Below are 23,847 nucleotides of genomic sequence, written 5' to 3' on the forward strand. Positions count from 1 at the left end.
CCACCACTGGTGCCAAAGTAGGTCGTCATCGTCCGTCGTTGCGGTAATAGCAGCAGTAGCGGCAGCAGTAAGGCCAACTCCACCGCATCATCCCAAACGGGCGTCCGATCTGACCGGATTTCGTTCGTTTGGGGTGACAATGGGTTCGTCCATGTTCATTTCTGTCCGTTGGATCGTGAGTGCGTCCAACACGCGGCCGCATCCTAAACCATGTTCAGAATATACGCGATTAAAAAACATAAAAACTAAAATAAAATGACAAAAAAAGTAAATAAAAGCAAATATAAAAACATAAAACATAAAATTTAACCATCACTGCCACAAAACAGCCCAGTTTCATTGTTCACATTGCCATAATTAACATAAAAATGACGCCGCCCGCGCGCTCCTGCCGTGCGGCCCGTCGATGCCGTCGTCGGCGCCATCTTCAGTGGCCGCCGGTGTCGTCGTCGTCGCTGACGTGGTCGACGTAGTCCGGCGGCGTCCAGATGTGGGCCGGTGGTGCATGGTAGACGGGGGCGGGCTGGAAGGCGGGAGGCGCCTGCACCGCCTCCTCCCGTGGCGGGGCCTCCCACTCCGGTGACCGTGGCCATTCGCCTGGACGGATGACAGGTGGGGCCGGCCGCGCGTGCACATTGATGTTGGTAGGTGGGAGGTAGGTGGCCGCTTGCCACGCGGCCCCGGTGCGGACGAGTATCGCGTCCGTTTGCTGTCCGCCGTGACCCAAACTCGACATATGTTTGCGCTCGAAATAAGCCGGTCCGCATACAAAACGGATCAGATGGGTGCAGGCCATAGCGCGCTGGACCGTCTGATTTGTCCCTTTTACCATAAATGGACGGGGCCGGACGGAATGGGGTCGTGCGGTGGAGTTGGCCTAAGTGTGAAGTAGAGGATAGGGAAGGGACAACAACAGCCGGAAGCAGCAGTGGCTGATGTGAAGAGCAGTGTGAGTGTGTGATCTAGCTAGCTAGCAGCAGCATGCGGCTTGTGGATCGGAGGAAAGGCATGGAGCTTTTCTTTTCAGGAGGATAGTGTGATGAGTGAGTGGTGCCGTGCTAGCTACAGGTGTGAGTGAGTGAGTGAGTGGCACCAGAGAGCGCGACCCTGCAACCAATCAATTCCCTCCCCTGCCCTGCACTTCACTCTCAATCGTAGAGCAACTTTCGCTGCTTGGCCCTGTGCTGCGTAGAGTGTGTGTGCACATGATTTCTGTGTACATACGTGCGCTTCTTGTGCACTCAAAAGGCCACCCCTTCGCCTCGCTTTTGGCCTCGTCTCACACCGGCCCCGTGAGAAGCACCACCGCCCCTTTTATGAACAACTTTTTTCCTACTTACAATTGGCGCATGTACCATAGTGATACACAATTCTCTTTGGAGAAAATAAAGTAATAAGGGGGGGGGGGGGGGGGGGGGGCTAGCCTCGCGCCGAGCTCGAGGACCATGGCCAAGACCCCGCTGGGCGACGGTAATACGAGCGTTGGGGGCGGCGTTGCGGCGAGATGCGGGGCAGCGTGTTGTGTGAGCGAAATGCAAGAGGGGTTCCCCCCTTGTCTGCGAGATGTGCGAGTGAAGGACAATGCAGATCCAACGGCGTACGTAAGGTGCAAGGTGCAGCTGGGGAGGCGACCGATCGCAGCCTACGATCGGTGGATCGACGCCAAGTACTGATCGGAGCTCAACACCATGTCACCAGGAACTGGCATTGACAATGGAATCTTTTTTTTGTTGGTGAACCATTGTTATATAAGTTTTGGAAGTGGATCATTTCTAGGTGAAGTTTAGAACATGGCCTCTCAATTCTCACTAGGGATAAAAAAACAAAGAAGTCAAAAAACAGAAACAAAATTTTCTATGTAATGCTCGATTGTTGAACTTCACTGGCCGGAAATAAGCCCAGTCCTCCCCAGCAAAAAAGAAAAAGAAAATGAGGTCAATCCTATTCCTCGTGTTATTGTGCTGAATAAATGGCATAAACCGCATGGAGGGCTGTTAACGGGCAGTCCCATTTTCGGTCGCAATTGGATTTCTTCCATCTATTTCCGTGCACCTTTGAGTTATCTTTTTTCTTCTTCTTTTTCTGTTGGTTTTCCCCGCTTTGTACTAGTTTTCTTTTTTTGGTTGATTTATATCTTTATTCGTTTTCCGATTCCTATTCGTTTAATTTTTTAAATTCATGATCATTTTTAAGTTGAATAATATTTTTAAAGTCATGATTATTTGAAAATTAGAAATATTTTTAAATTCATGAAAAAAATTTGACTATGTCTTATGATTTTCTAAACTATTTTTATATTAGACATACTATTTTTTTTTGAAAAATAAAAACTAAACAAGACCGACTGAAAACAGTCGGACCCAGACATGCACGAATCTACTTACACCCGGCATGGCGTTTCCTCAACTACTACAAGGTCTCAAAAAAACAATCAGGTTTTTGGTTTTAGCACCCAACGAACCCTTTTTTTCTAGACTCCAATCCCTGGCGACTGTTGGCCACGGGGGGTGGCAACCACGAACCCCCGAGATGGCAATTTATATGGCCGGGTGCAGCGTTTTTCAAAATAGCCATGGCAGTTTGTTTAAAATGTGGGGAGTTTTGGGTTCACCGAAAACATATTATGGATCCGTATCTGCGTTAAGCGGACGCCTCTAGTATGATATGAGAAGAGAGTGAGTTTCTCACATATATCCCACAACCAAGTGCCCAAAGATATTTTGGATGTCAACAACTGAACTATGGACCAAAATCCTATGAATAAATTGTAGTGATCAGACCTGCATACTACATTTTGCATGGACGAGGTGAAGGTAACTAGAAAGTGAGATCGAGTACGTGATCACGCATGCAAGGTATATATGCTGCTGCTAACTTTTGTGGTGTGGCGGCATGGGGACCGTCCAGGTGCTGCGAGTATACTTTTCGTGACATGCACTTTAACTGATCACGGCAGCACAGAAAGAACAAAAGGGAAAGAAAGACATCAAGATCCAGTGGACGCACGGTGCATGCAAGGTCGTCCGTCCGTCCATGGATGGATGGACGGACGGATGCATGCCGCATGCATCAGGCTCATTCGCATGGTCTCATCCCGTTATTATCCTCACGTGTTGGTTTTAAGCTTCCAAGCATGAACTAGCTGCAAGTAGTAGGAGCAGTACTACTTCTAGCTAGGAGTTGTAGTACAACGACTTTTAAACTCGATTGCCCTCGTCGGTCAGTCAGTCAGTCAAGTGTACGTACAAAACTAAGGTATCCATCGGCAGTACGTGCCTAATCAATTGCGTACGGATCATTATCGAATTGCGTGTGCTGACGCCCAACCATGTACATGTACTCCCTCCGTTCCAAATTACTTGTCGCGGATATGGATGTATTTAGATGTATTTTAGTTTTAGATGCATCTATTTCTGCGACGAATAATTTGGAACGAAGGGAATACGTATGTACCTATCTATATGGTAGTCGCTAGACGTATGTACGAGTTCGATCTCTCTCTTATCTTGAGAGTACAGACTACAGAGCTTTTCTTCTTTTATTCCGCAGAACTGAGAGTATAAAGTTCATCCAAACACACAAGATTATTACGTACTGTATTGTACACGAACGTACCATATGACCTAAAAAAATACACACACGCAAAAAAGAGGAAAGAAAACTGTGGCATGCATGCATAGTCTGTGGCTGTACTTAAGGTGCAAGTGAAGTGCACGTATGAACTCCTCCAAAGTATACTTTTGTAGCTTGCGGTACTAGTACTACTTCCTTTTTTTCGGTTTATAGGGCTTATCTTAAAATTTTAGTTTTTTTATTTTATAAGGCTCAATTTGGTTGTTCGTCATCACATGTTCAGACTTTAAGGTGCATTAAATCATTGCATGCAAGTATTAAAAGAAAACTGACTAATGCATACATGCATTGCAATTAATGCATTCGTAAACATAATTTTTTTGAGGAAACAAGAGCATTAGTTGGTTGCTTTTGCAAACTATAAAAAATATTTCACCACTCATCATCTATCTTGATTGGTGAGATTTTTGAATTGAGACTTATAAACCGAAAAGGAGGGAGTACAAGCGTACGTGCAACCTACCTAGCTAGCTACTTCTTCACTCCAGCTTAATATGACCTGCTGCTAATCGCTTCATTATCCATCCTCGTGGCAGTTAAGTATACTACTGTACTCCGTCGAGTAGTCAAATGTATCCACACATCGATCGTCGATCTCTTTCGAAGCAAAGTAACAATCTTTTTTTTTGGCTGACAGATAGAGATCTGGTGCTACTTAATTAGAGCGCGTGGCATGCGTGTGCTACTTAATTAGGGAGCAACATGGACGCACGCATGATCATACTGGAGTAGTATTATACTAGTGCTCCATCCATCGTAAGCTCAAAATCGCATGCATGCATAGGCTTCAACTTAACAGGGCACTCGAATTTGCCCACTGTTTTAGAATAATTGGCACAAACCTTTGGCCAACTACTACTCTGTTACTAGTATGTATATATTTTGCACGATGTGAAAACAATATGGTATCGTTAGATTCATCACATCAATTAGTTAATTATTATTTTCTCCGTAAATTTTTGTACCAAGACATTTTAGATCACTAGTATGTACTCCCTCCGTCCGTGTTTATTAGGCCTCTCAGCATCACAAGCACGTCCCTTTTTATAAGGCCTGGCTTTGAAAAGGTGCATGCATGCAATCATTTCATTGGTTGCATTGAAAGCCATTGTTGTTGGTGTCATGACTGAGAAATTAATACACTTCATGCGTGTTTTTTCATTGGCTGCATGCATGTGAGAAGGTGCATTGGGAGTGTGATGAAAGAGTTAATGTGAGCAAATTACTATGTGTCTTGGTCTAAAAAAAATTGTCTTTGGGCCTAATAAATCTGGACGGAGAAAGTACGCAGTAATCACACATCCTCCCTTTCAAGAAAGAACTAGAGAAACAACACTGCACATTGGCGGTGGTGGTGGGGCCTATAGGTGGCAAAGGCTAGTTTCCGGGCAGTAGCGGTGGGGCCTATAGGTACGAGTGACATCTTTTTTTTGAAAAAAAAAACTTTTGATCTATTAATCTTTTATCATGACGGCACAACAAACATCAAAAATAACAAAAATTACATCCAAATTTATAGACCACCTAGCGACCATTAAAAGCATTGAAGCGAGCCGAAGACGTGTCGCCGTCATCGCCCCTCCCTCGCCGGAGCCGGGCAAAACTTGTTGTACTAGATAATCGAAAAGTCGTCGTGCTAAAGGCCCGTAGAACCAGCGCAACGGAACATCAACCGCCGCCGATAAAGAGTAGCATAGATCGGAAGAATCCAACGCGAAGAAACACAAGCGTAGACGAACTACACTGAGCCGATCCACCAAGGACATATCCGCTGGAGACACACCTCCACACTCCCACTGACGATGCTAGACATACCACCAGGACGAGGGTTAGGCGGGGAAAACATTATTTCATCTTCAGAAAACCCCTGCCCGTCTCGTCTTCCTAAATAGAACACAAACCCTAATAACAAAACTCAAAAGAGCACTCGAAACCAGAGTTGTCCCGCCAGCAAAGGTCAGAATTCATCGCGCTTTCATGGCGCTAAGGCCATCTAAGACGAGACAGACCGGCAGCGGTGTCGACGAAAGGTAGAAGAACCCCAAGTTTTTTTCGCCTCTTAGGTGAGGAGACGACTGCGTGGTGAGACAGATATATAAAGGATGGTCCCTTTTTGTTAGGCTAGGTACGAGTGACGTCATCATGCACGTCGCCGCCCCGGCCGGCCGGCCGGCCATCTCATCATCTCAACCCATGTGAGTGACGTCGCTCCGCCGGCGTCCGTCCTTCGGAGGGGTTGGGCATTTGGAGCGGTTCTCTACTCTCTAGCTTCATTTCTTAGCAGACACGAACACGAGGGAAGTGATTGATTGGGTTTGGGTGGGCACCTGCACCCCATATTCAGAGGGGAGAAAATGGAAGGGGCATGTGCAGACACGCTCAAGCCACCGAACCTAACTAAGGATCGGCCGACACGTGGCAGTCCCACTCAACATCAGCTGTAGCAAATTATCTTTCTGCAATAAGAAAAAAAATTACAAGTAATAACCTGTCTGAACCATAAAAAAGAACAAGAGAAACTGGTGTCAGCTGATTAGGTACGTCGGTGATTGGAGCCTGGAGGCCATTGCATTGCATTTCAGAATGCAGATCATTCGTTCGAGAAATCCATGTCTGTGTGTCTGTCGGCCAGCCAGCAAGGCCGACATCAGCCAACAGAAGAAGATTAGGTTAGCGATGATGGCTGGCCGGCAGATGTTTGCCAATGAAGGCCGCTCCATATCAACGCCCAAGCCTCCAACTATGGAGTCTCTCGAGACGTACATGGATCGTACTTCCTCTGTAAACTAATATAAAAGCGTTTAGATTACTATTTTAGTTATGAGGTAATATCACTAGCAGTCACAAAACTTGCGTTGGATGTGCATTTTAGTGCTAAAACTTGCAAAATACATCGTTGTAGTCGCATAACTTGCGTTTACGTGCACATACGGTCACAAATCCCGTCTGCCTTCATACGACGTGCTGGCGTGGCATACCTGGCCCGCTGGCAGCCTCTGATTCCGTCCGGTGCGGCGCGCGCGCGTCTTCTTTGCAGAAAACCCCTTAGCCCGTTTCGTAATTAGCTGAAAACCCCTCCAACGGGGGGAACAGGCAGGCCTGCTATTTTTGCCCAAAGGGTCCCCAAAAATGCTACCGTTCATTCCCACTCCTCCTCACCGCTTCGTCTCCCTCCTCTGTGTCGTTCCTCTGTCTCCGTCGATTTTTCCAACACGGTGGCGACACGGCGGCCGTCGTCGTAGGACATGGATGACCCGCGTCATCGGGTGCGAGGCGATCCAGCGCCGCCGTATGGTTAGTCCTACTGTCCTCTGTCGTTTCTGACTCTGCATCTGTTCGTTGTTATGTTCGCCGTCTCCGACGTAGTTAGGGTTCATGGGGTAGGGCGATCAAGTCTGATTGATGTACGTTGGCGCCGTGCGTAGCCCGTTCTGGACTTAGGCATTACGTTGCGGAATTGTGCTAGGGTTTAATTAGGGGTTATTGAGGAGGTCGCTTTATCCATAGAAATTGATGATCAGAGGAACGAGAGGCCTCCATGTAAATTGTTCTAGTGTTTAATTGGGGGAAATTATTTATTAGATATTTGACAATGTGTACTGCTGCTAGTTGAATCTTTCAAAAGTCTGAATGTGTGCAGTGTTATCTGAAGTCTGACAATGTGTAATCCTGCGTCTAGTTTAGTCGTCAGTTAAATTCAGCTAGGAATAAAACGGCTAGTGCATGAGCTTATTTGTAGGAGTAACCACGACGTGTGGTGTTAGAGTCCTAGTCGGACACAGATGGGCACTTGTAGTAGTTGTAGGATTAGAAGTCCAAACCGAGTAGGTTTGAGTGCTAGTCCAAGCTGCTATATATATACGCACGTATAATCCCTGTAACTTGTACCGATCAGAAGAAAAGCAATAAAAGAGCAAGGCACGTCAAGAGCCTTTGGCTATCAATCCATCGATCAGTTTTGTTCTGCCGACAGGTTTCGCCGAGACAGCCGATCGCTAGCTTCGCTAGTTGCAAGCTCGCCAGCTCTACGTACAGGAATCAATTAAGCTGCTTGCCTGCTAGCTAGCTTTGCACATCATACGTGTATTAGCTCCTGGGAGTTTTGGTCTAGCGATCAAAAGCCAACATTATTTGTGCACTGACCGAGAAACGAACTTGCTGCCGCTGTTTGACATTGCTGCAGTTAACTGAAGTTGGCATTTGCTGAATTTTTTCTCTGAACTTGTTGGGAGGACTGATGTACTTGTTAACTGAATTTTTTCTCTGAACTTGTTGGGAGGACTGATGTACTTGTTAACTGAATTTTTTCTCTGAACTTGTTGGGAGGACTGATGTACTTGTTAACTGAATCTGACATTTTAACATGATGTACTGATTTGTTATGAACTCTTTTACATTGCAGGAGATTTTGATGGTCTGTTCAGTGTTGAGATCCACTATAGTGGTTTCTTTTGTGGCAGTGACATAAACAGAACATACATGGACTATGAGGTTGATTGGTTTGACAATTGTCAGACTGACACTTGGTCCTTACTCTGGATTGATGACTTTCTTCTGCAGCTGGGCTATGATAGACAAGCTTCAAAGATTGATGTTTACTGGTGTGAACCAAGAAAGACAGTTAGTGATGGCCTGAAGCTCTTGACCTGTGATGCCGACATTGTTCTTATGATTTGTGCAACATTAGAGCACAAGAACCTGCTGCTGATAGTAGACCATGGTGATACCCTGCAGTCATTAAACAAAGATGATGTTCTGACAAATGGAGTGAAGGATCCACCTAAGGTTATTACTCCAAAGAGGCATGGAAAAGAAAATGTCAGTTATCCAGAGAAAGAGCAGAGTCCTAGAGAGAAAATGTCAAGGACAACAAGGAGATCTATGTCATTTGGAGAAGGATGTAGCTCAAGGAATGCTATGGAGGAGGAGAATATTGAGGATGTTAACAATAGTGAAGAAGAGGGAAATGATGAGGATGCAGGGTCAGAAACAGATGAGGAGTTCTATGAGAGTGACTATGAAGTTGCAGAAGGTGATGATGATTTGTTTGACGCAAATGTAGACAAAGATGTTGATGATCACAGAGAGAAGAACATATTGCCAGACTTTGAAGAAGAACTTCCAGAAGATGCTTTGGAGGACAGCCACTTAAATATGTCGAAAGAAGAGAAAGAGAAGCTGAAGCACAAATTCAGTACTTTCAACCCAACAACTGATCTGAATGCACCTGTGTTTAAGATTGGGTTGGTGTTTGCAGATATGAAGGAATTGAGGCATGCTCTCACTGCATACAGTGTAAGGAATAGGGTGAAAGTGAACAAGCTCCGAAATACTTCAGTATCACTAGAGGCTGTATGCAAGCCTGGTTGCACTTGGTACTTGAAGGCAGGTAAAGATAACAGGTCAAGTAGCATACAGATCAAGAAGTATGTTGACAATCACACTTGCACAAAAGCATGGGACCTGAGAGTTCTGACTGCTCCTTTTCTTACTAACAAGTTCAGAGAAGAATTCAGAGACAATGAAAAAATGCCTCTGAAGAAATTTTCAGATAAGGTGGAGACAGAATATAATTTGGTTCCACACAGGAGTAAGTTGGGAAGAGCTAGGAGAGCAGCAGTGAATCAAATAAGGGGAGTAGATGATGAACAATATAATACTTTGTGGGACTATGGTCAGGAGCTTAGAAGGAGCAATCCAGGAAGCCAGTTCTTCTTGTGCACTAAGGAAGTATTTGATGAGAAGACAAAGAAGGTACAAGACCACTTTTCCACATTGTACTGGTCATATGATGCATGCAAGAGGGGATTCCTTAAGGGATGTAGACCAATCATTTTCCTGGATGGTTGTCACATTAAAACGAGATACAAGGGAACATTACTAACAGCCGTTGGAATCGATCCCAATGATTGTATCTTTCCAGTAGCATTTGGGTTATGTGAAGTGGAGTCAACCCATAGCTGGGAGTGATTCTTAGCATCCTTAAAGGATGACCTGAACATAATGAACACCTCACCATACACCATTATGAGTGACAAGCAGAAGGTTAGTACTAGATCATTCAATTTCTTCATTGCAACAACATAAGTGTGTGCTGTTTTGCAGAGATTAATGTGTTCTGTTTTGCAGGGATTAATAAATGCAGTGAAAAAGGTTTTCCCTCATTCAGAACATAGAAACTGTGTTAGGCACATTTATCAAAATTTTCATAAAGTACACAAGGGAGAGCAGCTCAAGAATGATCTATGGTCTATAGCAAGGTCCACTAATGAAGCTGCATACACCAGGAACATGGATCTAATGAAAGAACACAGCTTGGGTGCCTACACCTGGGTTGAGAAATTGGAGCCAAGAACATGGATCAAAGCATTCTTTAACCCGTTTTGCAAGTGTGACATATTACTAAACAATATGTCAGAAGTATTCAATAGGTTACTCTCTTGTTACTTTTGCTCTCTTGTTATTTTCTTGTCAACAAAAAATCAAATGCCAACTGTGTGCTTACATATTTGGTACTATTTTGCAGTTACAATTTGGATGCGAGGGAAATGCCAATTAAGTCAATGTTGGACCAGATAATGTGGAAGCTAACAAACATGATTGTTGGTAAGCAGAGAGAGGCAGAGAAATGGACAGGCAGATTATGTCCCAAGATACAGAAGAAATTGGACAAGTATGTGGAGTGGGCAAAGAACTGCAGGGTGCAAGAGTATGGGCAAGGTGTTTTCAAGGTTTTCTCTTTGAACAACACATACATTGTTGACCTGAACATGCTTTCTTGTGAATGCAAAAGGTGGGTACTATCTGGCATACCTTGCCATCATGCAATTGCATGTTTTAGGCATGAGAGAATTGAGCCAGAGAGCATGGTCCATTCATGCTACACTGTTGAGGAATATAAGAAGTGTTATGGATTTAATATGATGCCAATGAGGGACCCACAGCAATGGGAAAAAATGCATGGCATTGCTGTTCACCCACCCCTGTACACAAAAGTAATGGGCAGGCCTAAGAAGAACAGGAAAAAAGATCCAGAAGAGAAGAAAGACAAGACTGGGGTGAAAAATTGAGCAAACATGGTGTGACCATGCATTGTTCTGTTTGTGGAGCTGCTGACCATAACAAGAAGGGCCACCACAATCATGTTAATCAAACAACAACTGAGGAAACAACAATTGAAGAAGAATATGACGACCCAAGCATAATTGCTGTACCATCCTTTGCTTATATATTTTCCCCTCTAATCTTCAAACTATACTTAAACATTGATACATTGGCTTCACCTGTTGCAGAACATCATGCCACACAGAGTCTACCCTCAGCTCGATCCAACACAAACCCCTGACTCAATGGTTTACAAGATGCAAGAAATGGTAATACATTCAGTGACAAAATTATGCAGATGTAATTACCATTTAAGTGCTTACATACCCACCTTTTTATATTGTACTTGTGTGAGCAGGAGAAGTTTACATATCCAGCACCTAGGGAATTTGCCCCCCTACCTGAGTCTAGCTTCATTGCCAATGCCAGAGACTCAATTCCTATGGTTAGAGTTACAACAGCCATGTCAAGAGGCAGGGTGAGAAAGACTGCTAATGAGAAAGTTGCAAGGCCAAGAAAAAAGCAGGCAAGGGAAGGCAATATTGCAATGGGAAGCAATGTTGCAACAACTGAAAGCAATGCTCAAACAAGTGGGGCCAATGCAAGAGGAGGTGGCAATGCAAGAGGACGTGGCAATGTAAGAGGAGGGGCCAATGCAAGAGGAGGGGCCAATGCAAGAGGAGCAAGAGCTGCTGATCCAGGTTTCTTCAACTTGCTATTTGGACCCGATGGATCCACAATACATGAACCGCCACTTGTCATGCAGGGTGAGGAGGAGGTCATTTTTAGCCAAAATGCACCAGGAGCTAGCCAGGATCCTTATCTCTATGATGAAGGTTGGCCTGATGATCTGCATGACTTTTTGTCTTTGTAGTTTACATTACATGCATCTTTAGGTGAAAGTCTGATGGAGTTCATGAATGAACTTGTTGGTTTGGTGATGGAGTTCATGAATGAACTTGTGGTCTCTAGTTCAGTACTTATTTAGAAGACGATGTGATAACAGTTATGTCACTTTTGGTTTGGTTCGTACGACTAAGAAACTACTTATGTTAGTGCCAAATATGTCATTTCAATTATGGTCTGTTCCTGTTCACTTAAGGTCAATTTGTCCGTGCTAGATCCTTGTTGCAAGTCTGCTATATTACAAATCTTGGCCAAAAGCTTAATAAAACAGCAGAAATGTTGTCCAACTTGGTCAAAAGAGTTGCTGTGATTTTTTGCCAAAACGGATTTATAAAACAGCAGATATCCTGTCCAATTTGGTCAAAATAGTTGCTGAGATTTTTGTCAAAAATGATTTATAGAACAGCAGAAATTTGGTCAAAATAATCAATTGACTGAACGGGCTAAGGGGTTTTCTGCAAAGAAGACGTGCGCGCGCCGCGCCGGACGGAATCAGAGGCTGCCAGCGGGCCAGGTATGCCACGCCAGCACGTCCTATGAAGGCAGACGGGATTTGTGACCGTATGTGCACGTAAATACAAGTTATGCGACCACAACGATGTATTTTGCAAGTTCTAGCACTAAAATGCACATCCGACGCAAGTTTTGTGACTGCTAGATATTAGTTTACATAGGGAGTACTTTATAAATTATGGCGACTCGGGGACGGATGGCAACTTTGTTGAGTGGCCTTTTCGGTCAAAATTGCCATATTGACAGTTATTATGCTGATGGGGCTGATACGACGGCTCTATTAGAGTATCTCTTAGATGACGTTTTGCTAGTGGACGTGAATGCTTCTATATAACTATATACACATATATAATGAATTACAAGCAAACGATTCGAAAGAACCATGGATCTGCGATGATAAATATTTACGTGCATGCAAATCTATGAGATCTCCATGATTCTAACCGAGCCTCTAATAACAATATAATAAAAACTCTGTTAGTCCGCCTGCGCTTTGGCTCTCAAGGGCTTGAGGATCTGGAAGGAGCAGAGCAGGCTGGCGTCGACGTTCATCAGCGCGCCGGCGTTGTTGAACTCCCCGCAGTAGTTGGGCGCGGAGAAGATGGTGACCAGCTGCCGGTCCGCGAAGAACTCGTACCCGTCCTCCACGACCTGCTCCTCCATCGCCATGCCACCAAGAACCGTCAATGGCAATGCACGGAGGATGGAGAGGAGAGGGAAGAGGTTTGTAACTAATTACCTGGTGGGCGCGGCAGATGAGGTCGAGGTCGTGCTTGTTGAGGAACTCGGCGACCTTGTCGGCGCCGAAGGTGAAGGAGACGCCGCGGTCGTTCTCGCCCCAGCCGGGGCTCTCGCGGTCGGGGTCGGACCAGAGGAGGTCGCAGAGGAGGCCCTGGTCGGGCACGTCGACGGGGCGCTGGATCTCGGCGATGCGGTCGAGGCTGTCGAGGTCCGGGGAGAGGCCGCCGTGCATGCAGAGGATCTTCTCGTCGATGAGGGCCGCGACGGGGAGGCAGTTGAAGCAGTCGGTGAAGAGCTTCCAGAGGCGGACGCTGAAGCGGCGCTTGCACTCGTCGTAGAAGCCGTAGATGCGGTTGATGGAGGCGCACTCGTGGTTGCCCCGCAGCAGGAAGAAGTTGTCCGGGAACTTGATCTTGTACGCCAGCAGCAGGCAGATGGTCTCGATGCTCTGCTTGCCCCGGTCCACGTAGTCGCCCAGGAACAGGTAGTTGGCCGTCGGCGGCAGCCCGCCGTAGTCGAACAGCCGGAGTAGGTCCGAGAACTGCCCGTGGATGTCGCCTGAAACATACACATGCACAAAACCCCGTCAGCATCCTTTTATTTCCATACCATGCAGTAGAGATGTATGTATATTCATTAAGAAGGAAATTGGTTGGGTAAGGTAGTTTTCATCAACTACGAGAATTCATCAATTTCAAGATGTCATGTCAGCCATCATCCAGTACAAACATCAGCCCGAGGGGAGCAGGAGACGCATGCGAGCATCGGGGACCAAGCCCGCCACAACCGACTACCAAGGAAGGTTTAAAATTTCAACCAAATTCTGATATTTCGTGTAAAAAGGACCTCAGATCTCAGTAATCAATAGCGCTGTGGTAGATCACTACCAACCTAATTATGCGGGTCTAAAGTTGGAGTACCGAAAGGCTCATATTTTATTATCGCCAATTTCACTATACTCCCCAATTTTGAAGCCCACTCATTCAATCGAGGTCGTCAAATTGGGACTGGATACACAATTTTGACCGGGTAACTCCCCTGGGCTTTCTGCCCGGATCTAGTGGGTCCCCTTAGTAAGTGCCTGCGTGGTGTGAGTCTGTTGGCTAGAAGGAAGCGTCACCTACCACACGTGCCCAACATGTAACTCCCTCGTGTACTTGGTATTCCCTCCGTCCAAAAATACTTACTATCTAGAATTATTTAGATACATCCATTTTTGTTCATTTTGATGATAAATATTTTTGGACGGAGGAAATACTCATTACAAGTTTCTTTCCAATTACACTCTTAAATAGACCCATCCAAACAGCACATTAAAAAACGCTCGGTTGGTTTCACCCGCACACCAAACGAACTAGTAGCATGTAAATAATTTCGACGAGTTAAACAAAAACAACTATCAAGTAAGAATAAAACCCGTGCAACTCTAGGAACATAAGTGGCGGGCGCAACAAAGCACGTATTGTCCTTCTAGTGTAAATTCATACTGAACAAAAGTATGCAGAAATTGTGAGCATGCCAAACTTCAAACTTGGGGCCAACAGATATCTGTACGAAACTCATCATCCTTGGAGTCCCTCCGTTCATTATTATAAGATGTTCAATATTTCAATATGGACTACGTATGTGAGTATATCTGATTCAAAAAAAAAGGTTACAACATGTTATAATAGTGAACGGAGGGAGTACCAAGGGCGCTACACACTCCTTTATCTATCTATGTGCGCTTAAATTCAAACTGTCCAAAATTAAACAAAAATTTCATGAATTATTATTCCGAAATGATTTTTGAATTTAGCGAAATTTCGACCGTTTGGAGGGTCGCCGAATTTTTTACCCAATCGGAATATTTTCCCTCGGCACGAGGTGGAGGCAATGGAAGGCCCCCCAGGTGACGACCTCATGAGTAAGAGACGACTAGACGAGCACAAATCAAAACGACCATGAAGATCCCACGGTGGTGAGAGCCCGGATAGATCAACCTACGGCCATATGATCCAGGAGATTAAATTTCTCTTAAGTGATAGGGTTTTTGTTCCTGTAAAAATTTCTCGTGATCAGAATAGGGTTGCAGTTTGCTTAGTGAACTTTGGAGGGTGTGGAGATAGCACAGCGTGTTGGCTGGGGCAAGCTCCTCCGCGTGCCAGTGTTTTAGTCGCTGAGGATTGTAACTCTGTTATCTTGGAATAAAAACCCTGTAACTTCCCGCAAAAAAAAAGAGCCCGGGTCTGGGCGAGGAGGCAGCCCTGATCCGCTCCATGACGACCAACTCCTCCACCGCAAGGAGGCGAGGCCACAGGGACCGGCCGGCGGCGCGGCACACGGCTGCAGGCCATGCACGCACGCACACCGCGAGCACCCAAAGATCCAGAACCCCACGTACGACGTCAATCAAAACTAACCGAATCCACCGATCGACAAGGAAAGCGACAATGCATGCATGGCACGGCGGCACGAGAGCTTGCTCCCTTGCGTCCGACTCCGGCGACGACGGGACTCACCGCAGACGTTGATGGGGGCCTCGAGCTCGAGGAGGTTGGGCTGGGAGAGGAAGATCCCCTTGGCGGTGACGCAGAGGTGCCGGATCTCCGCCTCGCTCAGCTGCACCTTCTTGCCGGGCGCCTTGCCCTTCTTCCCGTCCAGGAGCCGCCGGATCAGCTCGTCCACCGCGTGCCCGTCCATCGACGATCTCTCCTTGCCGCTCGCCGTGGAGGAGGTCGGGCTGCGAGAGGAGGAGAGGTGGAGAGCGTCCGTGCGCCCGTGTCCATGGCTTTGGTTCGTTATATGGCCCGGCGATGCTTGGCTCCCGAAGGCCCTGCCAAATAAGGGCCCTGGTACGAGTGGCAAATGGGGGTGAGCCTGTCACTAATCCTCGCGCCTAATATTATATGCACCGTGACCGTATCCTCTCTCTCCTATAAATAAACTCGCCCGCCCAAAGATGATCTCACTGGCTGTGTTAACATATATTGTTCGCCTCTTTTTATCAGTTTGGAATTTTGGATGAATTAACTGAAGCATTAATTGAAGCATGAGTTGGCTCGAGTATGAATTCAATAGGATATGTGTTTCGGTTCAACTCCCGCCTCCCCAGGAAAAGTTTAGGGTTCCCTGCCTCCCGCCAGTCCGTCTCGTCTCCGGTGGCCTTAGGGCCATGGCGGCGCAGTGGGTCTCGGGCCTTGCCGTTGGGAGGGCTTTGTTTTCAGTAGTTCCTTCGTGTTTTGTTAGGGTTTGTGTCCTGCTCAGAAAGACAAGACGGAAGCGGATCGCTAAAGATGGAATAAGATTCTCCCCGTCTAGTCTTCGTCCCGATGGTGTGTCTAGCATCGTCGATGGTCGTGCGGAGGTGTGTCTCCAGCGGATATGTCCTTCTGAATGTGCCTTCTACTTCAACGCCAGAAACGCCTGCATTCTCGACCGGTCGAACCGGTCAATCTTCTTACATGCCGCAAGGAAGTACCTCCTCTGTAAACAAATATAAGACGACATTTCAAGTAACTACTTTATAGAGGGAGTATATTTTTCCTTCCATGACATGCACTACTTTAACTGACAGCAACGAACGAAAGAGTAGTCGCAACCCGCACGGCGCATGCTCGATGGATATGCCACGTCACGTGTTTGTTGCTTCTTTCTTTCTTTCTTTCTTGGCACCCCATTATAATTCACCTATAACTCCAAAGTCTGTCGGACGAAAATGAACTCATGTTACATTGTAAAACCGAACTTTTTTTGGGAGTGGAAAACAACACATATTCTCCATTTAGAAATGAGGTCTCTGTCACACACTATAGTTACTATACACAAAATTATCAAGAAAACAGTCCTGCACCCAACGTATGCGAACCTGCAAACCGAATGTTGACGCGTCTTTCTTTGATGATGGCTGCGGCTCGACTGCACAAGTCCTCAGAGATGATCGGGGTGAAGCCATGGCGGGCTCTGACATGCTTAGTTCATCACATGCTTGAAGTTGCGACAGCGGAAGCGGTAGCCCTTCTGAATGGCCTGAGGTTTATTGAATCTCTGTGTTGCAAGCGAGCGATTGCGGAATCGGACTCACTTCAGCTCGTTGATTCTTGACAGAAATTTGGAGCCCCTGTGATTCCATATTGACTGACGGAGTTCTTTCTCATTGCTCAACGTTTCAATTCGGTGTCATTTGAACACTGCAGAGGGATGCCAATCATGTGGTGCATAACATTGCTAGGCTTATTTTAGATAGTTTTTTTTATTACAGAGTAAATTTACATCATTTCGATTGTCTTATCAAAAACAAATACAAGGAGATGATTGCAGATAATTCGTTGGAGAAAACCCAGTTCAGCCAGCCAAGAAAAGGATCATGAGGTAGCAGAGCACAGCCGTTTGTCTAGTACAAAAAAACCGGTGCCTCGATCGGCGACCCAATGAGAAAATCGGTTAAATTACACAACCGTGCAACACCGTCGTCCTGATTCCCCCGTTCACGTGAAAACCGTTGTTGGGCAAGTGAAAGAAAGGAAAGCAGAGCAGAGCGGGCATGTGATGGTCTCCACCGTGCCCACCTAGCCACTTTCTGCCTTTACACCCCATGTGTTTCGACACTCTTGCGTGCGGTGCGGCGCGGCGCAGATCTCCGGACTAGAAGGAGCGGCGGCGACCTGGAGCTTCCACGTTTTTATCTCCATGGAAAGGCTGCAAGCAATGCAAAGTGTCCAGGGTTACTTTTCAAAGCAATCCGTCTGGATTTGTCTCAACCATGGATGCATGAAACTAACCGTGTACTCCCTCCGTCCGGAATTACTTGTCACATAAATGGATAAAATGGATGTATTTAGAACTAAAATACGTCTATATACATCCATTTCTTTGACAAGCATTTCCGGAGGGAGGGAGTATGTAACTATGTATGGCACACATGGGAGAAAGAAAGGATTCATGGGCGTCATATGAAGTTGGAGGGGGGGGAATAGTTTGTTTCAAGACCACATTATTCTGTGCAACACATCATCAAGTGGACAGACCGGGCGCCTTTTCTCGCTTTGCAAACACAAGGGCAATAAGTAATTCACGAAACACGAGTTTCGGTGCCAGGGTTGTAACAGGCCGTGGCGGGATTTGGCTCATCTGTAGCCTGTAGGGTGGATCTAAGCAAAACTTATCCTACTAACGATCGGTTAAACATTACCAAACGGTGTCCTGATTTGCCTGCATCAGTAATGCACGTTTCTCTTAACTAGTGACCGATGATAACCCATCGCAATGGCACACAGGAGTAGAAATGCAGAGATGCAGTCGTATGTGTACCTGTATCTCTGGCTGTGCAGTATTCTTGTAGTAGCTACATCAACAGCTTGGCGGCATAAATAAATCCCAGGAGCAGAAGCAGAACACCTCTGACAGGAACCATGCTACGCCAACCACATACACAGGCAAGCAACCCGGAATCCGATGCCTTGAGTGCGGGACACATACTGAAGAACGAGAAACAGATAAAGTTATACGTGTCTCCTGAAAAGAGAGCGGTATCGAGTAATGAAGAGAGTGCAAAACTACTGTTACTATAAGGTTACCTGCTGGCTGCTGCATGCACGTCCTGAAAGTGAGTAGAGTTACGCCTGAACCACTCATCAAAACCTTAGATCCCCAAAAGCATCACGGCACGTTGGCTTCTTTCTCGGCGACGTGCCCGGCTGACACGATCTGCAAAGCTGTGCCTCCGACGAGCCATGCTGTCAGCTCTGGTTGCTGCTCGAGGTGTTTGAGGGGGGATGTGCTTCCATCCCTTGTCTCGGCACCGTATACGAATGGAAGCCGCAGGGTAAGAAAGCTCTCGGGTGGAAGGAGAACTCGGCATCCAAGACTGAACGATCCTTGTTGATCACGGTCAGATACATTTGATGGCAGACATGACCTCTGATGCCCAAAAGGAAAAACAAGGAATCCATTAGTAATAAATATGATAATGCACGAGGTATATTACTACAATTTACTAATTTATTTGCTTAACATTAAAGTATTGAGAAGATAACATAGGTATTGTTGATTGTGCCCAAAAGGAGAAACAAGGAATCCATTTAGTAATAAATATGATAATGCGCTACAATTTACTGCTCCCTCTGTACACTAATCTAAGACGTCTTTGCAGTTCAAATTGAACTGCAAAAACGTCTTATATTGGTGTACAGAGATAGTAATTTATTTGCTTAACATTGAAGTGTTGAGAAGATAACATAGGTACTGTTGATTGTACTCACCTCAAACTGTACAACTGGGCAGCTAGCCAACAGGACAGGGAAATCAGGTGTCACCTGCACCAGAAAGCAACATCAGTGGAATGACATAAAGATCAGTATATAGATACTGCAATGTTCAGCAGGGAGTGCTTAAAGATCAGTATTAGAAATAAAAATTTTACATCTATCAATACCTATGTTCCCAATGTAAATCATATAAATGCTGATAAAAGAACTGTAGCTTGAAAAATAAACTTACGATAAAAATCCGTTGAAGTTGTGACACAGCACCAGCAGCCTTTACATCTTGATGCCCCTTCCCGTCTGAGCTCTTGCAATGTGGGCAGTGCATATATATCGGCAGATTTCTGTTCAACAGTGAATATGCTTCTCCACCATCATCGGCTGTAACGTATTGAAGAGAATGCTCTCCCTTTCTGACATTACGTGGATCTGAAGGAATGTGAGCAGGCCGCAACGTCTCCCCATCAACGCCAGGCTGAAGCAATTGCTGCCTGCTATTTCTCCCTGATGATTCCATTGGCCTATTGGCTTTCCGCCCATTGTTTCCATTTACTGTAGTTGCTGCCGACTTAGATGCATTTGGGGGCAACTTTTGTGAACTATGCTTACTTTCTGATTCATTGTTTTGATAGGATCTTTCATAATCAATTTCCTTAAGATACTTCTCTGACAGTAAGAAACGGTGACCGTACGAGCACTCATGCTCAAATCCCACATATACTACAAACTGTTGTACGGTTTGAGCAGCTTCTTTAGTCTCATTTCCAACAGTAACTGGCACTATGTTGCTCCCGATCTGTAGAAAGGGCTTCCCATCAGCAGTTTCACTGCTCATATTTTTGGTCATCTTCTCAGATTCATTTTCAGCTACAGGTCCTTGACTGAGAGCTGCATTGATTCGGCCATTAGTCTGTTCTGCTACGCTCACTTGCCGTTCATCTTTTCGGCTAGCAGGTTTTGGTGGTCTCTTCAGCTGGAGAGCAGGAAACTCAGAATCTTTAGTTGTGCTGCCAGCAACAACTTCAGCGAAAGGCTTTTTCATAGTAAAATTTGGATGACCTTTACCAAAACTGATAGCTGAGTTGTTCGTTGATTGCACTTCAGGTTGTTTTCTGGGATTTTCAAGCTTCGCAGATCTAATTTCTGGTGCGACTTGGTTTGTAATGGACTTTACTTCTCTAGAAACAGCAGGTGGAATCTGGGGGTTCACATTAGATGTCATGGAGGAAGATTTAGTGGCAGCATGGGTGCCATTTTTTCCTTGTCCTTTGCCAAGAGATATTGTCCACTTCAAAAGATACTTGTCCTTTGAGCAAAATCCAGCTTGGAGCAACCCTTTCGTTGGCTTGTAATATCTTGCTCCTCCAAGGCGCACCAAACGCCAAGAGGATGCCGGAAATGAACTAGCATCAACCCCCCTCGGTAGCACAAGGGTGGGTAGTAGATCTTCACAATTGGAGAAGCAGTTAAATGATACATTGGCTGTCTCAAAGTCAAAAGGATCATCTCTAAGGCGACGTGACCGTCCACAGGCACATGCATGGAGGAAGACGTAACCACTAGAATGCTGTTCGACAGCATCTGATGAAGATAATTTACCATGACGCTGGTGCTTGCATGGCCTGCCAGTAAGGCTGACAGCATCGCATTGCTGCCTTCCAGCTTCCCAGATTGTCTTGCATACATCTTCTAGCTTCTTGGAGAATACCTTGACAGCCGGTCCTTTGACTGTTGAGTGAAAGGATCTCAATGCTTTCTGTAGCTGCACTTCATGCACGCTAGTTGGGTAAAAGTCAGGCAAATCTTTCAAGTACACCTCCTTAGCAACTGGAAGCACCTTTTGGCACCATGATGAGGAAAATTTCATGTTAAGCCCCTTGTTGCTTTCCAAGCAAGATAAAGCAGTTTCAATAGCACTAGATTGTTCATTCTTCAAACCAGAACTTGTATGAGTAGATGATCCCCTCATACTTTCGGAATTATCGATCCCATCTTTTGCACTAATCAGTCCAGATAGAATAGATGTACTAATGGAGAACCATTTATCAAAACTAGGGAGATCAGGAACACTAACTGGCTTCCCAGATGATGCGGACGCAGCTGCTGCAGCTGCTGCCGCAGCCACCATACCGACACCAGCAACAGAGCCAGCAGACGCATTGCCTGAATACCCGCCTTTCCCTCTCAGTCCATCGGACTGCCGAAATATAAAATCCTTGATCAACTGAACATCTTCGTGGTTTGCAGATTGGCAGTTATTTTCTAATGAAGCGACATCCAACGATGACTTGGAGCTGAAAGAATCTTCAAACAGTCCTGCGATGATATCCAGTGGCTCCCGTTTCTTATTAATTGAGCGGTCCAACAGGGCAACAACTCTGGATGCATCAAGTGAGAACAAAGGAATATGGCTCATGTTACCAGCACCCCTTGGACCATTATGCCCTGACGACTCCAGACCGGTAAGTGTCCGGCACCTCTTCAGCAACAACCGGATCTGACCTTCCAGAGACAAATGCAGCTTCTTTGTGAAACTACCCTCAGTTTTGCTGGCAGGTCGGGCGAGCATTACCACTGAGCCAGAACCTTTTGAAGTGCCAGAAGCCTGATTTGATGAAGATGTCTCCCCCATATCATCCAAACTTGTTGCAGCACTTGGACCATCAATGATATCATCCTCAAAGACAAAGAGGACAACAGGGATGCATTGGCCTGGCAACACAGAAGCATGGGAACCGGTTCCTGACATCAACGAGATGGCTGAGGGCTGGCGGCCTGAATGGCCTCCACGGCGTGCCGGAGGGGAGATTGATGAAGCCCTGCGGGTAGGCCGAGTCGGGGTGCCAGAAGGGGTAGCTTTGGATGGTGTCCCTGGTGTGCCAGAAGGGGCAGCTTTGGATGGTGTTCCCGGTGCTACTAGTGATCTCACAAATGGTGCAAAAGCATGCTTCGAAGATTGCAGCAGCCTAAAACTCTTCAAGATCTGCGTGTCGAACCGGAAGCCTTCTTGGAGAAATATTATTACATGGCATACCTAGAATTTTTCCCAAAAAATATAAAAGCACACATCAGAATCAACCTTCAAATAAGTGAATCTTAAACTTCAATTAGCCACCTCTGTTTCCAAAGCTATTTATCATTACATTGGTGAATGAAACAAACAGAATAATAATAAGGGAAAAATCTTACTCCCTCTGTAAACTAATATAAGAGCGTTTAGACCACCAAAGTAGTGATCTAAACGCTCTTATATTAGTTTATGGAGGGAGTAGATGCTATTGTAAAACTGTTGGAAGCGTAGCTCTAAGATGCCAGCTCTACATGGACAAAGTAAACCAAAGCAGCCCGCTAGATATTATTATCAAAGTTCTGCCATCTCTGGATCGCAGGAATTCGCACGTGCTTAGCATACATTTGCGAACGTACTAGTTCCCCCATACTCAAGTGAAGATGTTGCAGTGTGACACCAGGGAAATATCACTAACCCTTCCACCTTAGCACCAAATTTCCAAAACAAGGTAAAATTTGTAAGTCAACACTCACTTCATGTTCAAGTTACATTTTGCAAATGAGGATGAGAAAACAGTGCTATTTGCAACTAATCACTGGAACTTGTAACAGTCAGCATTAGAATTGTAACACCCAGTCTAAAAGGCTATGCACTCAACCAATGGTCAAATGTCAAAGCAAGCATAAGAAATATTATGTACAGTCTGAACTTCGAATACAGCGTATCAAAATTATGCCCCCAGATTCTTCTCAAGTTTCGCTCTTTTGCATCAGTAGCTAGCAAGCACGATAGTTTCATCGCAACACTGGGAGAGAGTCTTATATGACCAAGACGGCATAGCGTCAGGCAAGCACAAAATCTGAGGGCTTCAGAGTTAAGAGTAGCAGCATCTGGCGAGCTTAATCCATCCATGGCTGAATCACAGTGAGGGGCAGCACTCACCGAGAACATGAAGAGCATCTCCGGGAGGTCGCCGGTGCTCCCGCCGCCCGCCTCCCGCGGCGGGGGCGGGGGAGGGGAGGCGAGGTGGAGGAAGACCATCCTCTTGTCCCCGTCGCGGTGGTACCTGACGCCCCCGGCGAGGGCCCTGGCCGAGCCGCCGGGGGAGAAGACGGGGGCGTCGAGGATCCGGTCCGCGAGGCGCGCGGCGGCGCTCCCCGCGCCGCCCACGAAGCCGACGACGACCACGCCGCCGTCGTGCGGCGGCGAGGCGGCCGCGGCCGGCGAGGGGGCGGAGGCGGGGGGAGGCGCGCGGGAGAGGACCCGCACGGCGGAGGAGGGGGACGCCTGAGGCGGCGACGGCGACGGCGGCGGCCGCGGCTCCATCGCCGGCGGGCGACGGTCGGCGCGCGAGGAAGGAAGCCAAGTAGTTCCCGGGGAGTCGTTTGCTTTGGTGTTTGGTCGCTCTTTGGGTTTGCGACTTGACATAAATAAAAACTTTTATTACGCTGAAATAACTAAGTCTATAATATGTGAACAAATAAATAGCAACTAAATCTACTGTATGTGTTAAGCCAAAATGTAGGCATGAATGTGTCTTGCAAGTTGTTCTTTCTCCGGATTTGATGTTCTAGGGTTATGGCGACTCCAATGCAGATCGCTAAAACGAATACACCAAACATTTTTACGTAACAAAAGACAAATGTAATTAGTCTATTCTACTCTTCTCCGATCGGGGGCACGTCCATGTTTCAAGTC

The 23,847-nt window shown here is 46.1% G+C and overlaps 3 protein-coding genes and 1 pseudogene across 6 annotated transcripts; 2 read left to right on the plus strand and 2 right to left on the minus strand.

The window, feature by feature from the left end:
* Nucleotides 1-8,059: 8,059 nt before the first annotated feature.
* Nucleotides 8,060-9,972, plus strand: LOC125517075 (uncharacterized). Its single transcript, XM_087527412.1, has one exon. The coding sequence runs from the start codon at nucleotides 8,113-8,115 to the stop codon at nucleotides 9,601-9,603; it is 1,491 nt and encodes a 496-aa protein (XP_087383538.1). The 5' UTR covers nucleotides 8,060-8,112; the 3' UTR covers nucleotides 9,604-9,972.
* A 119-nt stretch (nucleotides 9,973-10,091) lies between these two features.
* On the plus strand, nucleotides 10,092-11,816 carry LOC125513113 (uncharacterized; annotated as a pseudogene). Its single transcript, XR_015609099.1, has 3 exons — nucleotides 10,092-10,843; nucleotides 10,926-11,006; nucleotides 11,096-11,816. The product of XR_015609099.1 is annotated as an uncharacterized LOC125513113 (transcript).
* Nucleotides 11,817-12,458: 642 nt separating this feature from the next.
* LOC125545235 (serine/threonine-protein phosphatase PP1-like) lies at nucleotides 12,459-15,706 on the minus strand. The gene is made up of 3 exons (XM_048709128.2): nucleotides 15,399-15,706; nucleotides 12,896-13,455; nucleotides 12,459-12,807 (listed from the first exon to the last, which is right to left on the minus strand). The coding sequence occupies exons 1-3, from the start codon at nucleotides 15,577-15,579 to the stop codon at nucleotides 12,634-12,636; spliced, it is 915 nt and encodes a 304-aa protein (XP_048565085.1). The 5' UTR covers nucleotides 15,580-15,706; the 3' UTR covers nucleotides 12,459-12,633.
* A 917-nt stretch (nucleotides 15,707-16,623) lies between these two features.
* LOC125545233 (uncharacterized) lies at nucleotides 16,624-23,559 on the minus strand. Of its 3 annotated transcripts, none has more exons than XM_048709125.2 (6): nucleotides 23,092-23,559; nucleotides 19,375-22,173; nucleotides 19,137-19,190; nucleotides 18,453-18,795; nucleotides 18,187-18,353; nucleotides 16,624-17,066 (listed from the first exon to the last, which is right to left on the minus strand). In XM_048709125.2, the coding sequence occupies exons 1-4, from the start codon at nucleotides 23,473-23,475 to the stop codon at nucleotides 18,535-18,537; spliced, it is 3,498 nt and encodes a 1,165-aa protein (XP_048565082.1). In that variant the 5' UTR covers nucleotides 23,476-23,559; the 3' UTR covers nucleotides 16,624-17,066; nucleotides 18,187-18,353; nucleotides 18,453-18,534. The 3 variants fall into 3 exon arrangements, with proteins under 3 accessions (XP_048565082.1, XP_048565080.1, XP_048565081.1); XM_048709123.2 differs by lacking the exon at nucleotides 16,624-17,066 and adding an exon at nucleotides 17,076-17,574; XM_048709124.2 differs by lacking the exon at nucleotides 16,624-17,066 and adding an exon at nucleotides 17,621-18,087.
* Between the last annotated feature and the right edge of the window lie 288 nt (nucleotides 23,560-23,847).

This window comes from Triticum urartu, chromosome 6A (assembly GCF_056163025.1).
Source record: "Triticum urartu cultivar PI428250 chromosome 6A, HENAU_Tu73, whole genome shotgun sequence".
Lineage (NCBI taxonomy): Eukaryota > Viridiplantae > Streptophyta > Magnoliopsida > Poales > Poaceae > Triticum > Triticum urartu.